Source organism: Pleurodeles waltl, chromosome 2_1 (genome assembly GCF_031143425.1).
Source record: "Pleurodeles waltl isolate 20211129_DDA chromosome 2_1, aPleWal1.hap1.20221129, whole genome shotgun sequence".
Classification (NCBI taxonomy): Eukaryota; Metazoa; Chordata; class Amphibia; order Caudata; family Salamandridae; genus Pleurodeles; species Pleurodeles waltl.
This window is the reverse complement of record NC_090438.1, coordinates 381,717,630-381,736,006: the sequence shown is the minus strand read 5'-3', so window position 1 is coordinate 381,736,006 and position 18,377 is coordinate 381,717,630. Positions and strand designations below refer to the sequence as shown.

Sequence of the window (18,377 nt, the reverse complement as noted above, 5' to 3'; positions counted from 1 at the left end):
AGAGGAGGCTTCAGCCTCCACAGCCAAGTAGGAAAGGCACAGGCAAACAGTTGCAGGTTCCAGACTAAAACAGCCATAAAAACAACCCAACACCCCCTCCCCAGGATAGCAAGTCAACACCCCGCCTCCCCATTTAAACTGCTACACTTAAGAAGTTAAGACACCCCTACAGCACCTCTCAAGGCATGGTGGAGACAAGGAGTAGGCTCCCAAAAAGGGGAAAGGGGCCTCACTAGGCACCTCTGCACCCAGCCAAGGAAGGAGAGAAAGACAGCTTTCCCCAATCAATCATCAGGCAAGAAATACCACCCCATCCCCCCCCCCCATTCAACTCATGAGAAGAAAAACACAGAAAGTCCCACTCCTCTCAGGAGGAGAGCACTTCTTGGACCCACAGGTCAGTGGACATGGTCAGCTGTTTGTGGTGTGGTCGCCGGTAAACCTCCACTCTGGTCAGTATTTAAAGTAGAGTCACACTCCAAAACTGTGTCCTGCCCACGGTTAGAAATGGGGTCTTTGGATGACAGTCAGGTTACCCCCCCTGTTCAGGCAAGGACCCTTACTCTAGTCAGGGTAAAAGAGAATCACCCTCAGCTAACCCTGGCTTACCCCCTTGGTAGCTTGGCAGAGCAGTAGGCTTAACTTCATTGTGCTAGGTTTAAAGTATTTATAACACACAGTAACTGAATGAAAACACTACAAAATGACACACCAGTTTAGGAAAATAGGAAATATTTATCTAAACAAAACAAGACCAAAACGACAAATCCGACATACACAAGTCAAGTTGTGAATTTTTAAAGATTAAACTCAAAAATAGCGCTTAGAAACACAAAATGTTAACACAACGTCGTGACGGAGTCGTTCTCAACAATCCAACACCAGCGGCGCCGGACACGGAGTTGCGTAGACCCCCCCAGCTACAGTACTTTTGGTAAAGAGTGAAAACAAACCGATGCGCGAAGTCTGGGATCGCGGTGTCTGTGCGAAACGTTGAATCTGCGCACTTCGAGCGGCGTCGGTCATGACGTGGTGCGGCGACTTCCATGGAGTTGCGGACTTTAGCGGGGCTGCAGCGGCATCAGGCCTGCGAAGGTCATCACGTTCCAGCGAAGATCACAGAGTCGGTTGCAGGCAGCATCACCGGATTCAGCAGCGGCGTCGGTCCGAAGTCGATTTCCTTGCATTTCCACCAGCTTTCCTTTCAAGGGCCTAGGGCCTGGATAGGGCACCACTTGTCAGAGCAGGAGACTCCAGGTGCTGGCAGAGAGAAGTCTTTGCTGTCCCTGAGACTTCAAACAACAGGAGGTAAGCTCTAAATCAAGCACTTGGAGATTTCGTCCCAAGAAGGAAGGCACACAAAGTCCAGTATTTGCCCTCTTACTCTGGCAGAAGCAGCAACTGCAGGATAGCTCCACAAAGCACAGTCACAAGCAGGGCAGCTCTTCTTCCTCAGCTCTTGAGCTCTTCTCCAGGCAGAGGTTCCTCTTGTTTCCAGAAGTGTTCTAAAGTCTGGTTTTGGGTGCCCTTCTTATACCCAATTTCTCCTTTGAAGTAGGCCTACTTCAAAGTAAAGTCTCTTTTGAATGTGAAATCCTCTGCCTTGCCCAGGCCAGGCCCCAGACACGCACCATGGGGTCGGAGACTGCATTGTGTGAGGACAGGCACAGCCCTTTCAGGTGTAAGTGACCACTCTTCCCCTCCCTCCTAGCACAGATGGCTCATCAGGATATGCAGACTACACCCCAGCTCCTCTTGTGTCACTGTCTAGTGTGAGGTGCAACCAGCCCAACTGTCAAACTGACCCAGACAGGGAATCCACAAACAGGCAGAGTCACAGAAATGGTATAAGCAAGAAGAAGCTCACTTTCTAAAAGTGGCATTTTCAAACACACAATCTTAAAATCAACTTTACTAAAAGATGTATTTTTAAATTGTGAGCTCAGAGACCCCAAACTCCACATGTCCATCCGCTCCCAAAGGGAACCTACGCTTTAATCAGATTTAAAGGTAGCCCCCATGTTAACCTATGAGAGGGACAGGCCTTGCAACAGTGAAAAATGAATTCAGCAATATTTCACTGTTGGGACATATAAAACACATTACAATATGTCCTACCTTAACCATACACTGCACCCTGCCCTTGGGGCTACCTAGGGTCTACCTTAGGGGTGCCTTACATGTAAGAAAAGGGAAGGTTTGGGCCTGGCAGGTGGGTACACTTGCCAAGTCGAAATTACAGGTAAAACTGCACACACAGACACTGCAGTGGCAGGTCTGAGACATGATTACAGAGCTATTCATGTGGGTGGCACAACCAGTGCTGCAGGCCCACTAGTAGCATTTGATTTACAGGCCCTGGCACCACTAGTGCACTTTACTAGGGACTTACGAGTAAATCAAATATGCCAATCATGGATAAACCAATCACATACAATTTACACAGAGAGCATATGCACTTTAGCACTAGTTAGCAGTGGTAAAGTGATCAGAGTTTAAAAGCCAACAGCAACAGGTCAGAAAAAAATAGGAGGCAGGAGGCAAAAAGATTGGGGATGACCCTGCATAAGCAAAAAAGTCTAACACCCACTTAAGGCTGTCCCATCATCCCGTGGACATCGCTCAGGGCCTGAGTCCGTATGTTTGGCAGCTGTCTCCACTGCCCTCTCGTGATATTGCCACACCTGCTTTACCGAAGCCTTTGTCCTTGCCTGTATTCAGGTTGTGCGCGAGGCAGTCTAGTTTCCTCCCACACCCCAGATTGCATGCCCAGCCAGTCCCATACTTTGCTTGGTCCTGAGAAGAATTTAGCCCCTTGATCAGTGACAACAGCTCGGCTCCCCCTGTGCCCTCTCCAAAGCAGAGGAGGGCAAGTCTTTCAGTGCCACCACAGTCCATAGCCAGGTCTCCAGAAAGGACACCATGTTCGCACCCTCCACTTTCTACAGCATTCCCACCACTCAGGATGTTTCAGAAAGCTCAAGCTTCAGAGACCTCAGTTCTGGCCTCCAGTACCCAGACCCATCCCAGAACTTGAGCCACTTGAGCCTGTAGGTCAACGGTTATGGGGGCCACCTCTGGTAGGGTAAGTTTGGTAGCAGTAAGCCTCACTCAGTTTACAGTGATCTGCCATCAGGAAACCAAGATCTACCACTATATCAATTGTGTGAACTAATGTTTCCTTTGAGTCTTTGATGGCTAGCAGGATAGAAAGCAGCTATCCAGTGGTGTGCACCCCAGCAATCCAGGCGGGTCAGTCTCATCACGGGGCATGGGGATATTCTCCATCCCCTTCATCTCTCTCCCTCAGACATGGCGCGGCCTGCAGGTGGGTGAACTAATGGAGATGGAGTCCACTACTAGCTGGAGGTGACATTCCAGGCAATGGGACACCACTGCAGCCGCCCACCGATCATCGAAGTAAGGAGCTGCGGCCAGTAGCAAAAAAAGCCTTAGCAACTCATGAAGTCCCCCATGGTCCCCGGAGGGCAGCAGCAACCGGAAGGGGCCAATATTGTCTGCAGCGTACTCCAACGCACTTCTGCAGGAGGCCACAGATAGTCCCAGTAGGTGGCAGTGGCTCCTCCTCACCACACCCATTCACACCCTAAACATATTAGGCCCTCCAGGGTCCCAGCAGAGAGGCTAGAGCAAGGTGGCAGAGTCCACGTCCAGCTTGCCGTCACAAGCTCTATTAAAGTCCACCATGTTTTTTTCTTCTTTTTGCTTTGACAATCTATGCTGTCTACCCCGGGGTCGCTCAGCCTTGCGGGCTTGCTAAGGCCCTGTCACCCTAGTTGCGTCACCACTCGTCCATCCGTCAAATGTCTTGAAATTGGAGGCCCAGAATGGGAGCTGCCATCTTTACTTCACACCACAGATTACAGTCAGGCCCGTTTTTGTCTCACAGGCCAGCAGGGCGCCCCAAAGCACCCTCAGGCTGAGAGGGTGGGCTACCTCAATCTTCACCTATAATCTTCACCTGTGCCACTGCGGGTTTGGCATTCTCTGGGATACAATATTAGGGCAGGATAGGGCTGGATATGAGCGCCCCACCGGGAGCGCCAGAGAAACGTTCCCTACTGCTTTCGCGGCTGGCCACGCCCCCCCATTGGGCACCAGCACTTATGTTATTAGAAGTTAAGTACTGCTTTGATCACAACTTTATAACAACCCATTTGATTATTAATTGCATTTATACAGGGTTTGATTTTAATACATAATCACATCGGCAGCAGTTCTATGGATTTTTAGACTATGTTCTTTATATTTCGTGAATCTGCTGATCAGCATACCACTGTCACAGCCAAATCACAGTAGAATTGAGAACTGGCAGTTTTATATCGGCTTAGTGAAAGTTGGAACAAAAGAGCAGTTTTCTTTCGGTTTCAAAAGTGGGGCAAATGCAAAGAACATGGGCTAATGGCTCTTTATGATAAATTGAGACCCGACATGCCCGATTCGTTCTCTTGAATTACCAGCTTTGCCATATTTAACCCATAAACAGACCACAAGGTAGTACAAAGAATTGTATTTTTGTTTCCAATTAGAGTGGAAGATTCACATACACTTGCAGAGCATGCTTTATATATGTGACCACTATCAACTAGGCATGCTGCTTTAATCGGATCGCAAGCATATCTGTTTCTCTTGATTTTGTAATAGCCTCTCTTAAGAATTGTTTTAACAGTTCAATAAGATATACTGCAATCCCATGGTGGTGTCATCTGAAGACTCGTCAAGATGGACTATGGATGTTGGCCATGAGGTAATCTTTGTATGCTCAATTTTATTGGAAAGGTGAGCCTTTATATGCTTGTTTTAGCTTGACACAAAGCGTAAATAGTGTAGCCTTCAGTCTCAAGGATTGTTCCAGAAGACTGAATTCCAAGCAGATTTGGGGTCGGCATACAGAATTCAGTAGTTTGAATATAACGCAATATGATTGTGTCTGTGGTTGGTTAAGCCAGGTCTCGAATTTGCCAGGAAAGGCTGCAAATATGTATATTAATGTCTGTAATTATTTCACTTCTAATACATTTCGTGGTGGTTTTAGGGTCGGTCAAGTCAAATGACACCCTATTTTTTCCAAAGTTAATCTTAAGCCTGCCTCTCTTCTTTTCAATTCTTGCATCTGGGCTTTATGTTGTCCTTTTGAATCAAATATCACTCCTAGGTATTTATAGAATAACATATTTGGGATCAAATGATGCCCTAATTTGCGAATTCTTAGGATTTCCCTTTTTTTAAGACAGTTAAAACCTCTGTTTTATCATGATTTATTTCAAGGATATTGTGCTAACAGTAGCTGTAGAAATTACTGAGTGAATATTACAACCTTACACTGGATAGTCCGCATTGTCTGTCACCCCCAAACTGATATTGGGTGAACATAGCCAAATATTTGAGACTGCCCCTAGAGCTTCTAGAGTCTTCTTTTTCTTTGAAGAAAAGGGTCTAAAGTAATTTCACTTACTTTTTTACTCTGTTCCTCAGACATTTGTACAGGTAACATTTGCATTTCAGTTCTACCACAAAGTATCCCAAGCAATAAAACTTGCAGTGAGATGAGGAACACATAAGTGACTTGTTGAACCTTGCTCAGGAAATACCCTGTCAGAGTTTGATGACTGCATGTCTTTATAACGGTTCAAAGATAAAATATGGCACATAATCGCCATCGTGCAGAAGCTTACCTCCAATTCTGAAACGTGACAAATGCAAAATCTACTTCTCACATTGTTATGTTATGCAGTGCCAGTTATAAAGCCAAACACAAGAATGCATTAGGTAGGGCATGACCTTTTAAGCTACAGGGCAAAATTGACTGCTCTGAACCAACACTGAGAGAAGCTGAGGGCTCTGGATTTGCTATGAAACCCTGGGCAGAACTTCAATGGAGCCACCAAGCTCCCTGAATGTGGGAGCAGTAGAAGCACTGCATGCAGTTCAATAGCTGTGCAGCGAGCACCTCTTCAAATGCTTTTCCACAGCACAACTGCCATGGCTAGATTAGTGAACTTCACTGCCTACCAACAGTGTTAACAGGGCACAATGTGATGTATGAAGAAAATGCTTGTTTGCTGGCAAAGGCAGAGAAGTTGCCAAGAGCTCAGAATGCAGACGGAATAGCATTGTAAGGAGCACCATGGAGACCATTTGCAAAATTGCAGAAAGAGCAGTGGACGCAGGGTACTAGACTCAATCCTGCTCATTTAGTACTCAAGCCCCTATGCTTCCCAGTAGACCTCAGCAGAACAACCCTCCCTCACGGATACACATTATATGTGAAGCATAGGCAACATGCCCCAAGTGAAAAGTGTTCTGGTGGCAGCATCACGAAGACTGTGTGCCCCGAATATCAGGTCTCCTTTTTTAGATGGCCAGAGAATTATATATTTTTTAAAAAAATGATGCTACAGCTATCTTTAAAAACGTACGCCTAGGAGGACTCTTTAGCCCTGATCACCAATGGCTGGTCATGGAAATGTAAAAAAAAAAAAAAAAAAAACATAATAAAATAATTGTTTTTAAAAATGTACATCTGCGAGATGCTGTGTGCTTTGAAGGATAACCCTTAAAAGTGAATGCCAAAACAGGGCACACGGAAGAAGGGGATTGATCCAGAACCCATGCTTTCTCTGCATTACTTTTTGTTCTAAAGGGGTCTCTATCCAGACCTAATATGTGACTAGCATGGTTTAAGCAGAGCTGTCCAATTTATTTACAGGGGCCATCAACCAATATACAAGATTTCCCTTTAGATTCGATGAATGTCAAGGTATCTTATATTATTACTCTGAAAGTCTGGCATGGATTCGGCCTTCCCAGACATTTAGTGAATTAAGCTGGCCTACATAGTAGGCTGTGGACAGTCAAGGGGTGACACAAATATTGAAAAGCAGTGAAACTCCAGCATGGGAGGCAAACACAGGCTTTGTGAACAGAGAACAGATAAGCAGCAATAATGAAAATGTGTCTGATAAGGCAATTTAGACAATCTGGTTACAATTAAAGAGGTTTATAAGAAAGGTGAGCGGTTCACTATAATCAATGAACATCAAACACTAGAGTTAACCCAAGATGGGAAGGTCCAGGACCTCTGGATAAAATGAACAATATATGTAGTTCATAAGCTAGAACCATGTCATAAGCTAGCATCAAGCTTCTCACTGGTGAGGACTCCTTCTAAAATGTATTGCAACTTCAAATGATAGTTACCTGCTCCGTGATTTCTAAGTATTAAAAAAGCACGCAAGACAAAGTGAGACACTTGTTCTCCAAAGTGTTGGACAAGGGAGACTTCCATAGAGCTGCAAGTTAACAAAAGCTGCAGCCATCCTTCATAACTCGTTCTTCTATAGGCATCCCTATGCAAGCCAGGTAATTTACAATAAACACCCAAAGATGGATTTACACAGACAACTAATTTATCTTTGTATTCTATTAGGTATCTATGCATTCAGACGCATGTAGTTCATTATATGACACAAAAGGATGATGGACGGAGTGCTGAACAATGCAAACACTCACCCCCCAGTCACAGATCTGGGTTTAATCCATCGTTCTTTTGCTCACCATTTAGGCCCAGATCTCTGTACTGGGGGTGAATGTTTGACATTGTTCAGCATTCCGTCCATCACTTGTTCTTTTTGCATTTGTCTCCTTAAGTTGGAATGGTATGCCCAGACATGGGTCCCGTGCTTCCCATGCCACTGGATTCAAGCTAGCCTGGCTGAGGAGGGGTGAAACCCCGAAACCGGTCCCAGGATGCTTGTTTCTAGTCCTGGCAAGACTTGGCCTGGCAGTTCAGGCTGGAATGTTCCCTTGGGGAACAGGGTCAAGACTGATTTGCATATGGCTGGGTCCAAACTGGAATGGAATGGGCAGCAAAAACAAACGATGGATTTAGGCCCAGAACTTTGTACTGGGGGTGAATGTTTGACATTGTTCAGCATTCCGTCCATCACTTGTTCATTTTGCGTTCATTATATATCACCTTTGTCCATTTTAGTGGCTCACACACTTAGTACATGTAGATGAGTAATGTATACCAAGGTACTTGAGATGGACTGATGCAGTTTAGCATCATTTTGCTAAATGAAATTTGAGAAAAACCATCAAGACAAGGAAGCTAAAATTATGCTCAATTAGGAGAAAATTCTCTCTTGTGTCTGACGATTGGAAGCATTAGGCTTTTCCTGAAAGACTGAAAATTCTCCAGGGTATGTGTTTGCATGTACCTTCCAAGACAAAGTTACACCTTTTTCTTCCCCTCTATCTACTCCACCTAATATGCCCTAGGAAATTTGCCAAATGAGGTCCACATACCAATCTCCATCTCGATAAAGGCTGCTTCTTCGGGTAGGGCACGCGGTATCACCCCAGGGTCACTAAAACTTGTCCGCAGGAGCGTTGCCATGGCAAAGAAGAAAAGAACAACAGCAAAGACTGGGATAGCTGGAGAAAGATGGACAGCAAGGTAGCGGCACCTGTAAAGAAAAGGAGGTAAAAAATGTGAAACTATACATTACAAAATTACAGCACAGTGACTGACCTTGCTTGCTATAAAGTGCCCATTTAGTTACACACACATATATATATATATATATATATATATATATATATATATATACACACACACACACACACACACACACACACACATATATACACATACATACACACACACGTATAGCTAGTGCATTCATTTTAAAATCTACTTCCTTTGTTCTTCAAGTAAAATCAAATGAAATGTCCAAAGACTGCTATTTTTTTTAAATATCTTTATAAGGGGCATTTCCGAAAACTTTCCACACAAGGGAAACTCAAGATGTTGTAGGGATAAGATGTACATATCACTTCATGTCACCGGAAGGCACCAACATTGTGGTTTGGCCTTCTTCCTCAAAATACTGCCTTCCACATTGTTAGACCATGTCTAACAAGGCCGAGAATGAATTATTTAAAGCCCAGGACTAGAAACATTGTGCCAAAATATTCAATTTCTCTTAGCAAAACCAACAAAAATATAAATGAGTAACTGAAGAGGTAACAGTTCATCCTTCTGCTCTGCCAATTTCTGAAGTTTTGCTTTTTTCCAGCAAAGTTGTCATTAATCAAATAGTTTTTTTTTTTTTTTTTTTTTTTTTTTTTTTTTAAAGAACACCACATGATAAAGGTATATTGTGGAGGACTTTACTTGAGACCTATGACAGGACATGGCACACTGTGTGAATAACGCTGTTTACTGCCGATGGCCCAAAGCCACAACTACCATTGTATATAGATTGGATAACCAAGTTATAACCTTTAGGCACTTCACCCTTCTGGCATAGGGAAGACTAACATTAAATTCTTACGCTAAGCACTGGGAAGGGTTAAAAAAAATAAATAAATAAATATATATATATATATATATATATATATATATATATATATATATATATATATATATATATATATATATATATACACACACACACACACACACATCAGAAAGAGAAAGAAAATAACATTAAAACTTTGGGTCAACCCAATGCTATCTTAACTTTAGAAACTACATGGACGTAATAAATTAATAAAATATAAAATCAACAAAAATCAGAAGATGTTGCCACTTTTGGGGTTGAGATATAACATCAAATGTTTTCAAAGCATGTGTGTGTTAGGCACATGATTTTCTAGCTTCTGGTTTGCGGCACAGCTGCACTCAGACACGTGGAACACTGGGGCAATTCATGGCTGGTCAGGTTCTGCTAAATGGTTTTCTACAATTTTTTGTACATAATATTTTGAACTGACTTTTGTATGAACATTCTAAAACTACTTATCACACAATCAGTTGATAATCAAGTCACAGTGGTATATAGGCATCAATAAAAATTAACAATAAAATGGAGATAAAAGGTCATGGACATACGTCTATGCTGTTGGAGATTTAGGCAAGAAGCAAAAAAGAACATACACTGTCTAACGTGAGGATCAGATCTACGAATTTTCAAGTTTGCCAGATTCTTATGGAGCTTTTTCAACAGCTATCTTGTAGTTGCCTTTTATTAGGAACACCAAGTAGGATATTTATTCAAGAATTCCAAAAAATGCCAGTTATTCTTCAGTTCATTAAACTGCAAATGTTATGTTATATTCCTGTAAGTGGCAAGAACATACTGTATTCCACCACTGCTGGAGGGTTTTGTAGATTTCCAATAGCCTAGAACTCTTTGTGATACAATCACTAGTGAAGTTATCTAACAGTTTTGTATTTGGTTTGTTATAGATGAACCTTTCTGTTGCTTTGCAATTGTTAAAGTATATACGAAAGCGGCAACTCCTACCCTTAGAAAGCTTGAGGGTTCCAACAATAAATGGATCACAAAAACAACTAACATGTTCAGCTATTCTCCAATTGTTTTTATTCTTCTTTACCGAAAACAATTTGTCAATTTCATCTATCACACATTAACCCCTTGTAGGCTGAAGACTGCATGAAGCTGTCCTCACCCACACTAGGAGTGTGCAATGGACAGCTCCAAGCAGTTGTGGCATCCACCCACAGGGGAAGTGCTGGATCTCCTCCAATGGGCCGCCTCTCTAGATGCCCCCACCAGAGATGGCAGCAGTAGTGCTTCCTGAGCCTTTCTTCTGCGATCTGATGACATCAGCACATACACACGGTGTACCAACATCAGACACTGCCAGGGATTTGCTGGAAGCTATTTGCTTCCACAGCATCCAGGAGAGATAATGCTATTGCAGTGAATCCTTCTGTGGGGGCGGGGTTTCTTTTTCAGGAACCAGACACAGGTGTAAAGGAAAAAGGTCTTCCTTTCTGCCTGTGTCTGTTTTGAGTCGATTCCTACTCCACGATCGAAGGTGGGGGACACAATTGTGATGCAGGAATCCACCCACTAGACCACCTCCCTCCCCAGGGGATAGTTCAGCCACTTTTTCAGCTGATCTACCCCAAGGGGAGGCGGGGGTTTGGGAGGGGAGTATAGGGTCAGGAATCCAGACCCATTAGACGTCAGGGATTTTGTTTGATAAATGTGCAGGGAATTATCCCTTGGGCAAGGGTCGCTCCCTTGGGAGGGCAATATTTTCTTATCTGCGTTTTGGTCCCCCCTTGGGCTTATTTTGGCCCTTTTTTCTGCCAATCTGCCCCCCAAAATCCACTAGACACCAGGGCTTTTATGTAATGAAATTGCAGAGAGGGAAGCGTTGGGCAAGGGTCGACTTCATTCGGGGGATGTTTGTTTTTTGACTTGGGCCTCAGGGTGGGTGGTAACAATTGAGTCACTTGGGAATAAGGTTATGTATGTGTTGGGGGAAATCGGCTTCTGGGGTAAGGTTTAATTCCATCTGGTGGGGGCTTTTATGTCAGTGTCTTTTGACTGATTCTTTTTTAGCATTTTTAACGTAGAGCCAATTGTTTTGTCTTGTTGGTGAATCAGGTTTGCTTCTTCGGCTTTGGCAGATCTGTAGTGTGGTGTGGTTGGTAAGCAACTCATTTTGTAACCTTTTCATCTAATGTGTATATTTTGCCGGTTTGTATATATTTTTTTTTTTACTGCTATACTAATGTTTGAATCGTAAGCTTTTTGTGTGATTGTCATTCAATGTAACATTGATTTGTGCATGTTTTTTACTGTCTTGTGAAATGTGTAATTTATGTTTTTCTTTTTTTTTCATTCCAGTGGGACTTTTGTGGCTTGTTGTGTCTGTGCAGAGTAGGTACAGTTGATCTTCAGTCTTCCCGTCTCTAGCAAGTGAGTGGTATCATTTTTTAATAAATAGGTCTTTGTGTACTTTGTATTAATTGACTTTTCCTTCCAGATTACTTTATACCAGTAGATTTACTTTGTTTGATAAAAAACACACTTTATTACTTATTTTACACAGTGTTAGTTATTGTTAACTTATTTGTAGAGTTACGTTTATTAAATAGTGCTGGCAGTGAATTTTCTGTCCAAGAAGAATCATTTGATGATGAAGCCACTCAGTGCAAAAAAAAAAAAAAAAAAGTGCCTCTTTTGGAGGACGACACTGGTGTGCCGATAGGGCAGCAAAAGGCATCTTGTTTGCAGCCTGGGGCTGAAAACCTTCTTGTAAGTGCTGAACTCTGTGTTGCCCCAAACATGGTGCAGCCTGTGTTGCCAGCCTTTACTGGTGTAGTGTGAATACTGAAAACATTTTGCCTATATATTTTGTTTCAGTTGTTTATGGACTAATTTATATTTGAGGGACAACAGTGCCTGACCTACTCCAGAGGTAGCTGGTGACCTCCCACAAATATGGATGAATTAAATAAGTTCTTGGGTTTAACTTGCTTGATAAGGAAGCTGTCGGTCTTCATATTGGTCTCCTAGTCCCTTGATGGTAACGGCTAGCTTTCCTGCAACCATGAGTCATGATTGGCATTTGTTTCTGCTTTCGATGCTGCCTTTTGTTGATAATGCTTCAGCACTGCCACATGATCACCCCGATTCTGACCATCTCTTCAAGATTTGGCCTGTCCTGGATCACTCTGTAGATCACTTTTCAGAGAACCATATTCCAGGGAAAGAAACAGCCGTTGAGTATTTGTCCTGTTCAACAGTGGTTTGTTTTTTAGGCAGTACATTCCTAGCAAGAGGGCACGTTATGGAAATACGATGAATATGCTCCAACAGTACTACTAGATAGGTCTATTATTTTGGGGTATGCACTAGCAGCGATTGTTCTATTGACCCCACAGATTGCCAGTCCACTTTTGAAGAGAGTAAGAACGTTATGTGGGGAAAATGGTAGAGGACTTTTTAACAAAGGTCACCATTTATACGGAGGTAACTTCTACATTGGTGTGCAGTTGTTCAAGGAATTGTTCAAGGTGGACACTGTTGCTTGTAGCGCAATTCGGCCTAACTGTAAAGGTTATTGTAAAGAGCTTGTATGTAAAAAGCTTCATTGGGGGGGGCAGGGCAGTGCCTTGCGTAGTGATGAACTTCTAGCTGTGAAATTTTCACACAGGAGAGATGTTCACATGCTGACAACCATTCATGCTGTAAGCTCTTCACCACTGACTGTTTGGGCTCAGGTTGATGAAGCGGGCAAACCTGTGTACATTTTACACTACAAAAAGAACATAGATGGTGTAGACAGGATCAGAGGTTGGAACCTTACACTTATGTTCGTAAGGCTTACATTTGGTATACGCAGTTGGCTATCCATTTGTTTTATTTAGCAACCTTCAATGCTTTTGTTGTATTCAAGTATTGTTTTCCAGATTTTGTTCAGTTTCAGCAGTCTGTGATAGGCAGCCTTGTTGTAGTGGTGAGTGTTCCTAAAGTTGGAAGGGTGGAGGATGGCTAGATTGAAAGATATCCACTTTTGTGATTACATTCCTCCCTACAGGTGATGTATTCTGTGTCCGAAGAGGAGTGTGGAAGGAGAGTCGTATGTACTGCACTGAGTGTCCTAATCCCGGGCTCTCTGTGCATGCACGCTTTAAATTGTACCACAAGCAAAGTAACTATTGGGAGCAAGTGTGAGTGTAAAAGTGAACTACCTGGTCTGTGCCGTTTTATATTTTTTGTTCAGGTTCACAGTTGGCAGTAGTTTGATTTAGTTAGGCCTATATGGACTGGCGCTTGGCTGGCGGGGTGCCTGGACTGCACTTGGCTGGCAGGGCGTGTGGACTGGAACTTGGCTGGCAGGAAACATACATGCGCTTGGGGGGGGCTGGGTAGGGAGTGTATATACTTGCCTCGGGTCCCTACACACATTTGCAGCCAAACGTCAGTCAACACATTCCATCAGCCGCAGCCGGTGTGATTGCTGTGTCAGTCACGGGGTGTATGAAAGCGACAGGCCCTTTAATAGACACAGATTGTTGATGTGAGCGTTGCAATGTGATAGGCCCACTGCTGGCGGTGTGAATGTTTTTTGTGTTTGTCACTTATGAAAGGTGTGGGAATGGTCTGTAAAGCAGTTGGTGCCTTGTCATGGCTTTACAGCTCACAAGCTGCAACTCATTGGTTCAGGTTTTTTTAACATTCAATTATTAACAGTGTATTTCATTTTTGTGAAATCGGTTAGGAAATTTTTCATTTCAAACCTTTCACTCAACCTTGCGCCAAATCCAACCAGGTCTTTTCTGTCTTTTTCTGCCCAGGTGTACATTGTCTTAAAGGGGAAAACTACCAACTCTAGATATTTTCGTAAACCAGACACCGAGTTGGGGTTCTGGGTGGTGTGCCTCTCGTGGATCCTGTCAGGTTTTCTTACCCACAATCCCCTGCAAACCTCTAAATGTGACTCAAATCACATAGTTTCCTCACATTTATATGCCGTATTCTTCCAGAATCAGAAGGCAACCACAAAATTCCTACCACCCACTGTTTGCCCACTTGTCCCAATTAAAATGCTGCCCCATTTGTGTGGTTGGGCCTGGTGCCCGCGGGAGGAACAGATCAAACTAACATCAATGGGAGTTGGGGCAAAGGGACACTCATTGACCTTGGTCTGATTCGTTCCGTCGCAGGCACTAGGCCCAGCTACACAAGTGAGGTACTATTTTTTGTTTTTTATTTATTTAAATCAGAAGACTTGGGGAATGCTGGCTGGAAGGCATGTGGGAAAAATGTGTTTTCTAGTCAAATTTTGAGGTTAGCAAGGAATTCTGGGAAACAACCTGGAGATAGCTACACAAGTCACCCCCTTCTTGGTTTCCGCTAGGTGCCTAGTTTTTAAAAATGTTAATGTATGCAAGGCTTCCCCAGGTGCCAGCTGAGCTACAGCCCAAAAACCAGAATTAGGCACATTGCAACAAAAAAAAGTTTTCAGTGGAAAAATGTGATGTGTCCATGTTGCATTTTGGGCCTTTTCCTGTCGTGGGCACTATGCCTACCCACACAAATGAGTAATCATTTATATCGGGAGACGGGGGGGGGGTTGGAGGAGAACAGAGAATAGTAGAAGTCTTATTACCAATTGTCTTTTTCTACATTTGCACTTACCAAATGTAAGACAGTGTGTAAGAAAGACGAAATTGTGAGACATGCCCCCTAATTCACATGCTAGTATGGGTACCCACAAATTCAGAAATGTGCAAACAATCACTGCTTCTAAACTCCATATCTTGTGCCCATTTGGGAAATATATAGGTTTTCTTGATACCCATTCTCCACTCTTTATATAATTTACCATGGGATATACACAGTACACAATAAAAAAAAAAAACACTGCAAGGCTCGGCTATTGGCTCTGGGTACCTAGAGTTCTGGGAAAACCCACAAAGCCTATATATCCCCACAAGCATAGGGGTCTAGCAGATGTAATGGTATACTGCTTTTGTAAGTCTGCCATCGTGACAAGAAGTTACAAATGAAAACATCACAAATGCGGTTTTTCCCTGCTAGTTTTTAATATAATTTTCTTTTTATTTCAACACTTCTTTCCTTTCGGAACACCTTGAAGGATCTATACGAACAATCACTTTGTCTAGTTTTCAGTAATGTATTGTTTACCAGAATCCACCATGGTTCTCACACCAGTTTCCACCAGAAGGAGGTTGAAAGCACAAACAAAACAGGAAAAATGGGCCATCTCCCAGTAAAATGCCAAAACTGTGGTTAAAAAAAAAAAAAAAGAAAAAAAAAAAAAAAAAAAAACTTTGCCTTTCTGAATCAGGTCTACCTGTTCCAGAAATCTGGGAAGATGGTAATTTTAGCACTGCAAATATGTTGCTGATTCCATTTGCAGGTGGGACAGACACTTACTTATAGAGCACTTTTAACCCATATGGATGCCTAAGAGCAAACCACTCAAAACAGGACTCCCCCCCCCTAAAAAGGCTTAGCAGAGTGAGTGAGTGAGTGTGTGTGTGTGTGTGTTTTCGAGGCGTTGAGAAAGTTTTCTAAAAAGACACTCACTCAGATTATGCCTTCCTTTCTTGTACTCCAAGAATGCACATGTGGTTTCTATTTTCCAAATCTTCTATAGCTTTTTTCAGCTGGTGTAGCTCACACTCATATTTACATTCTATTGTTTGAAGGTAGTGAATGCCCAAGTGGTTTCTGGGACTTAAGCTCTGGAGGTGGGGGGGGGGGGGAGGGGGGTTAGTAGGGTGCTTTGCGTTTCACGGGTCAAAGAAGTTAACTATGGTGTCCTCTAACTCTATTTAAGTGCTTTGGAACGGTCTTTTAGAACTGGTGTTTGCTCAAGATATTGAGGGCCTTGGAGTCTTTACCTCAGATTTTAGTTCTTGTTGCAAGCTGCTGGTGACCATGCATTGCACTGAAACTGGTGAGGACAGTGTTGCAGTTTTTAACTTGAATCAAATTTTATGTTATCAATATTATATTTGATGTATTCTGTATTGTAGCACTGGGGCCTTCAGGGTAAGGGTACTATGGAGTACTGCACTACACACATATATGGAAAATGTCACTTATCCAGTGTACATCTCTTCATGGCATGAGACCCTGTAGATTCACATGCTGTGCATTATCCTGCCATCTAGTGTTGGGCTCGGAGTGTTACAAGTTGTTTTTCTTCGAAGAAGTCTTTGAGTCACGAGACCGAGGGACTCCTCCCTTTCGGCTCCACTGCGCATGGGCGTCAACTCCATCTTAGATTGTTTTCCCCGCTGAGGGTGAGGTAGGAGTTGTGAGTATACTAAATTTGCCCATGCAATGGAGTAGGTATGTATGTACTTAATGTGTGTCAAAAGAATAATTATTTACAAATTTACAATTTTCATTCAACTAATAACGGCTACAAGCTACCGGGGAGGTGGGAGGGCGCATGTGAATCTGCAGCGTCTCATGCCACGAACAGATGTACACTGGGTAAGTGACCTTTTCCGTTCGGTGGCATGTGTAGCTGCAGATACACATGCTGTGCATAGACTTACAAGCAGTAATCTCCCCAAAAGCGGTGGTTTAGCCTGTAGGAGTTGAAGTGGTCTGAAATAATGTTCTTAATACAGCCTGTCCTACTGTGGCTTGTTGCGTTACTAACACATCTACACAGTAATGCTTAGTGAATGTATGAGGAGTAGACCAGGTGGCTGCCTTACAAATTTCTGTCATAGGTATATTCCCAAGAAAAGCCATTGTGGTGCCTTGCTTCATAGTGGAATGTGCTCCTGGTGTAATAGGTAAATCTTTTTTTGCTTTAATGTAGCAAGTTTGAATACATTTAACTATCCATCTGGCAATGCCTTGTTTGGATATAGGATTACCTGCATGAGGTTTTTGGAAGGCTACAAACAATTGTTTTGTTTTACAAAATTGTTTTGTTCTGTCAATGTAATACATTAGTGCTCTTTTTATGTCTAATGTATGTAAGGCTCTTTCGGCTACAGAGTCTGGTTGCGGAAAGAAGACTGAGTTCCACAGTTTGGTTTAGGTGGAATGGTGATATGACCTTTGGTAAGAATTTGGGATTTGTACGGAGAACCACTTTATGTTTATGTATTTGTATAAAGGGTTCTTGTATAGTAAATGCTTGTATCTCACTTACTCTTCTAAGTGATGTGATAGCTATTAGAAATGCTACTTTTCAAGTCAGGTATTGCATTTCATAAGAACGCATGGGGTCGAATTGTGGGCCCATGAGTCGTATTAATACAATATTGAGGTTCCACGAAGGTACTTGTGGTGTCGTTGGGGGTATGATTCTTTTTAGTCCCTCCATAAATGCTTTAATGACTGGTATTCTAAAAAGCGATGTTGTATGTGTAATCTGCAGATAGGCAGATATTGCAGTGAGATGTATTTTAATGGAAGAGAATGCTAGATTAGACTTTTGTAAGTGTAATAAGTAGCTTACAATGTCCTTTGTGGAGGCGTGTAGTGGTTGAATTTGATTAGTGTGGCAGAAGCAAACAAATCTTTTCCATTTGTTTCCGTAACAATGTCTTGTTGTAGGTTTTCTAGCTTGTTTAATGACCTCCATACACTCTTGCGTAAGTTTTAAATGTCCAAATTCTAAGACTTCAGGAGCCAGATTGCTAGATTGAGCGATGCTGGATTCGGGTGTCTGATCTGTTTGTGTTGTGTTAACAGATCTGGTATGTTTGGTAATTTGATGTGAGGTACTACTGACAAGTCTAACAGTGTTGTGTACCACGGTTGGCAAGCCCAGGTTGGTGCTATGAGTATTAGTTTGAGTTTGTTTTGACTTAGTTTGTTGACCAGATAAGGAATGAGTTGGGGGGGGGGGGGGGGGGGAAGCGTAAGCAAATATCCCTGACCAACTGATCCATAGTGCATTGCCCTTGGACTGAGGGTGTGGGTACCTGGATGCGAAGTTTTGGCATTTTGCGTTTTCTTTTGTTGCGAATAGGTCTATGTTTGGTGTTCCCCAGTGGAGGAAGTGATCCTGTGGGGTCT

At 42.9% G+C, this 18,377-nt stretch overlaps 1 protein-coding gene across 2 annotated transcripts in view; it reads right to left on the bottom strand.

Moving 5' to 3' along the window:
• The window catches only part of ZDHHC9 (zinc finger DHHC-type palmitoyltransferase 9), a 226,470-nt gene that overhangs the window by 106,378 nt on the left and 101,715 nt on the right, over window positions 1-18,377 (bottom strand). For both annotated transcript variants that reach the window (XM_069212928.1, XM_069212920.1), the window contains exon 3: window positions 8,332-8,492. In XM_069212928.1, the coding sequence (XP_069069029.1) occupies window positions 8,332-8,492 (161 nt within the window). The remainder of the gene's footprint in view (window positions 1-8,331; window positions 8,493-18,377) is intronic.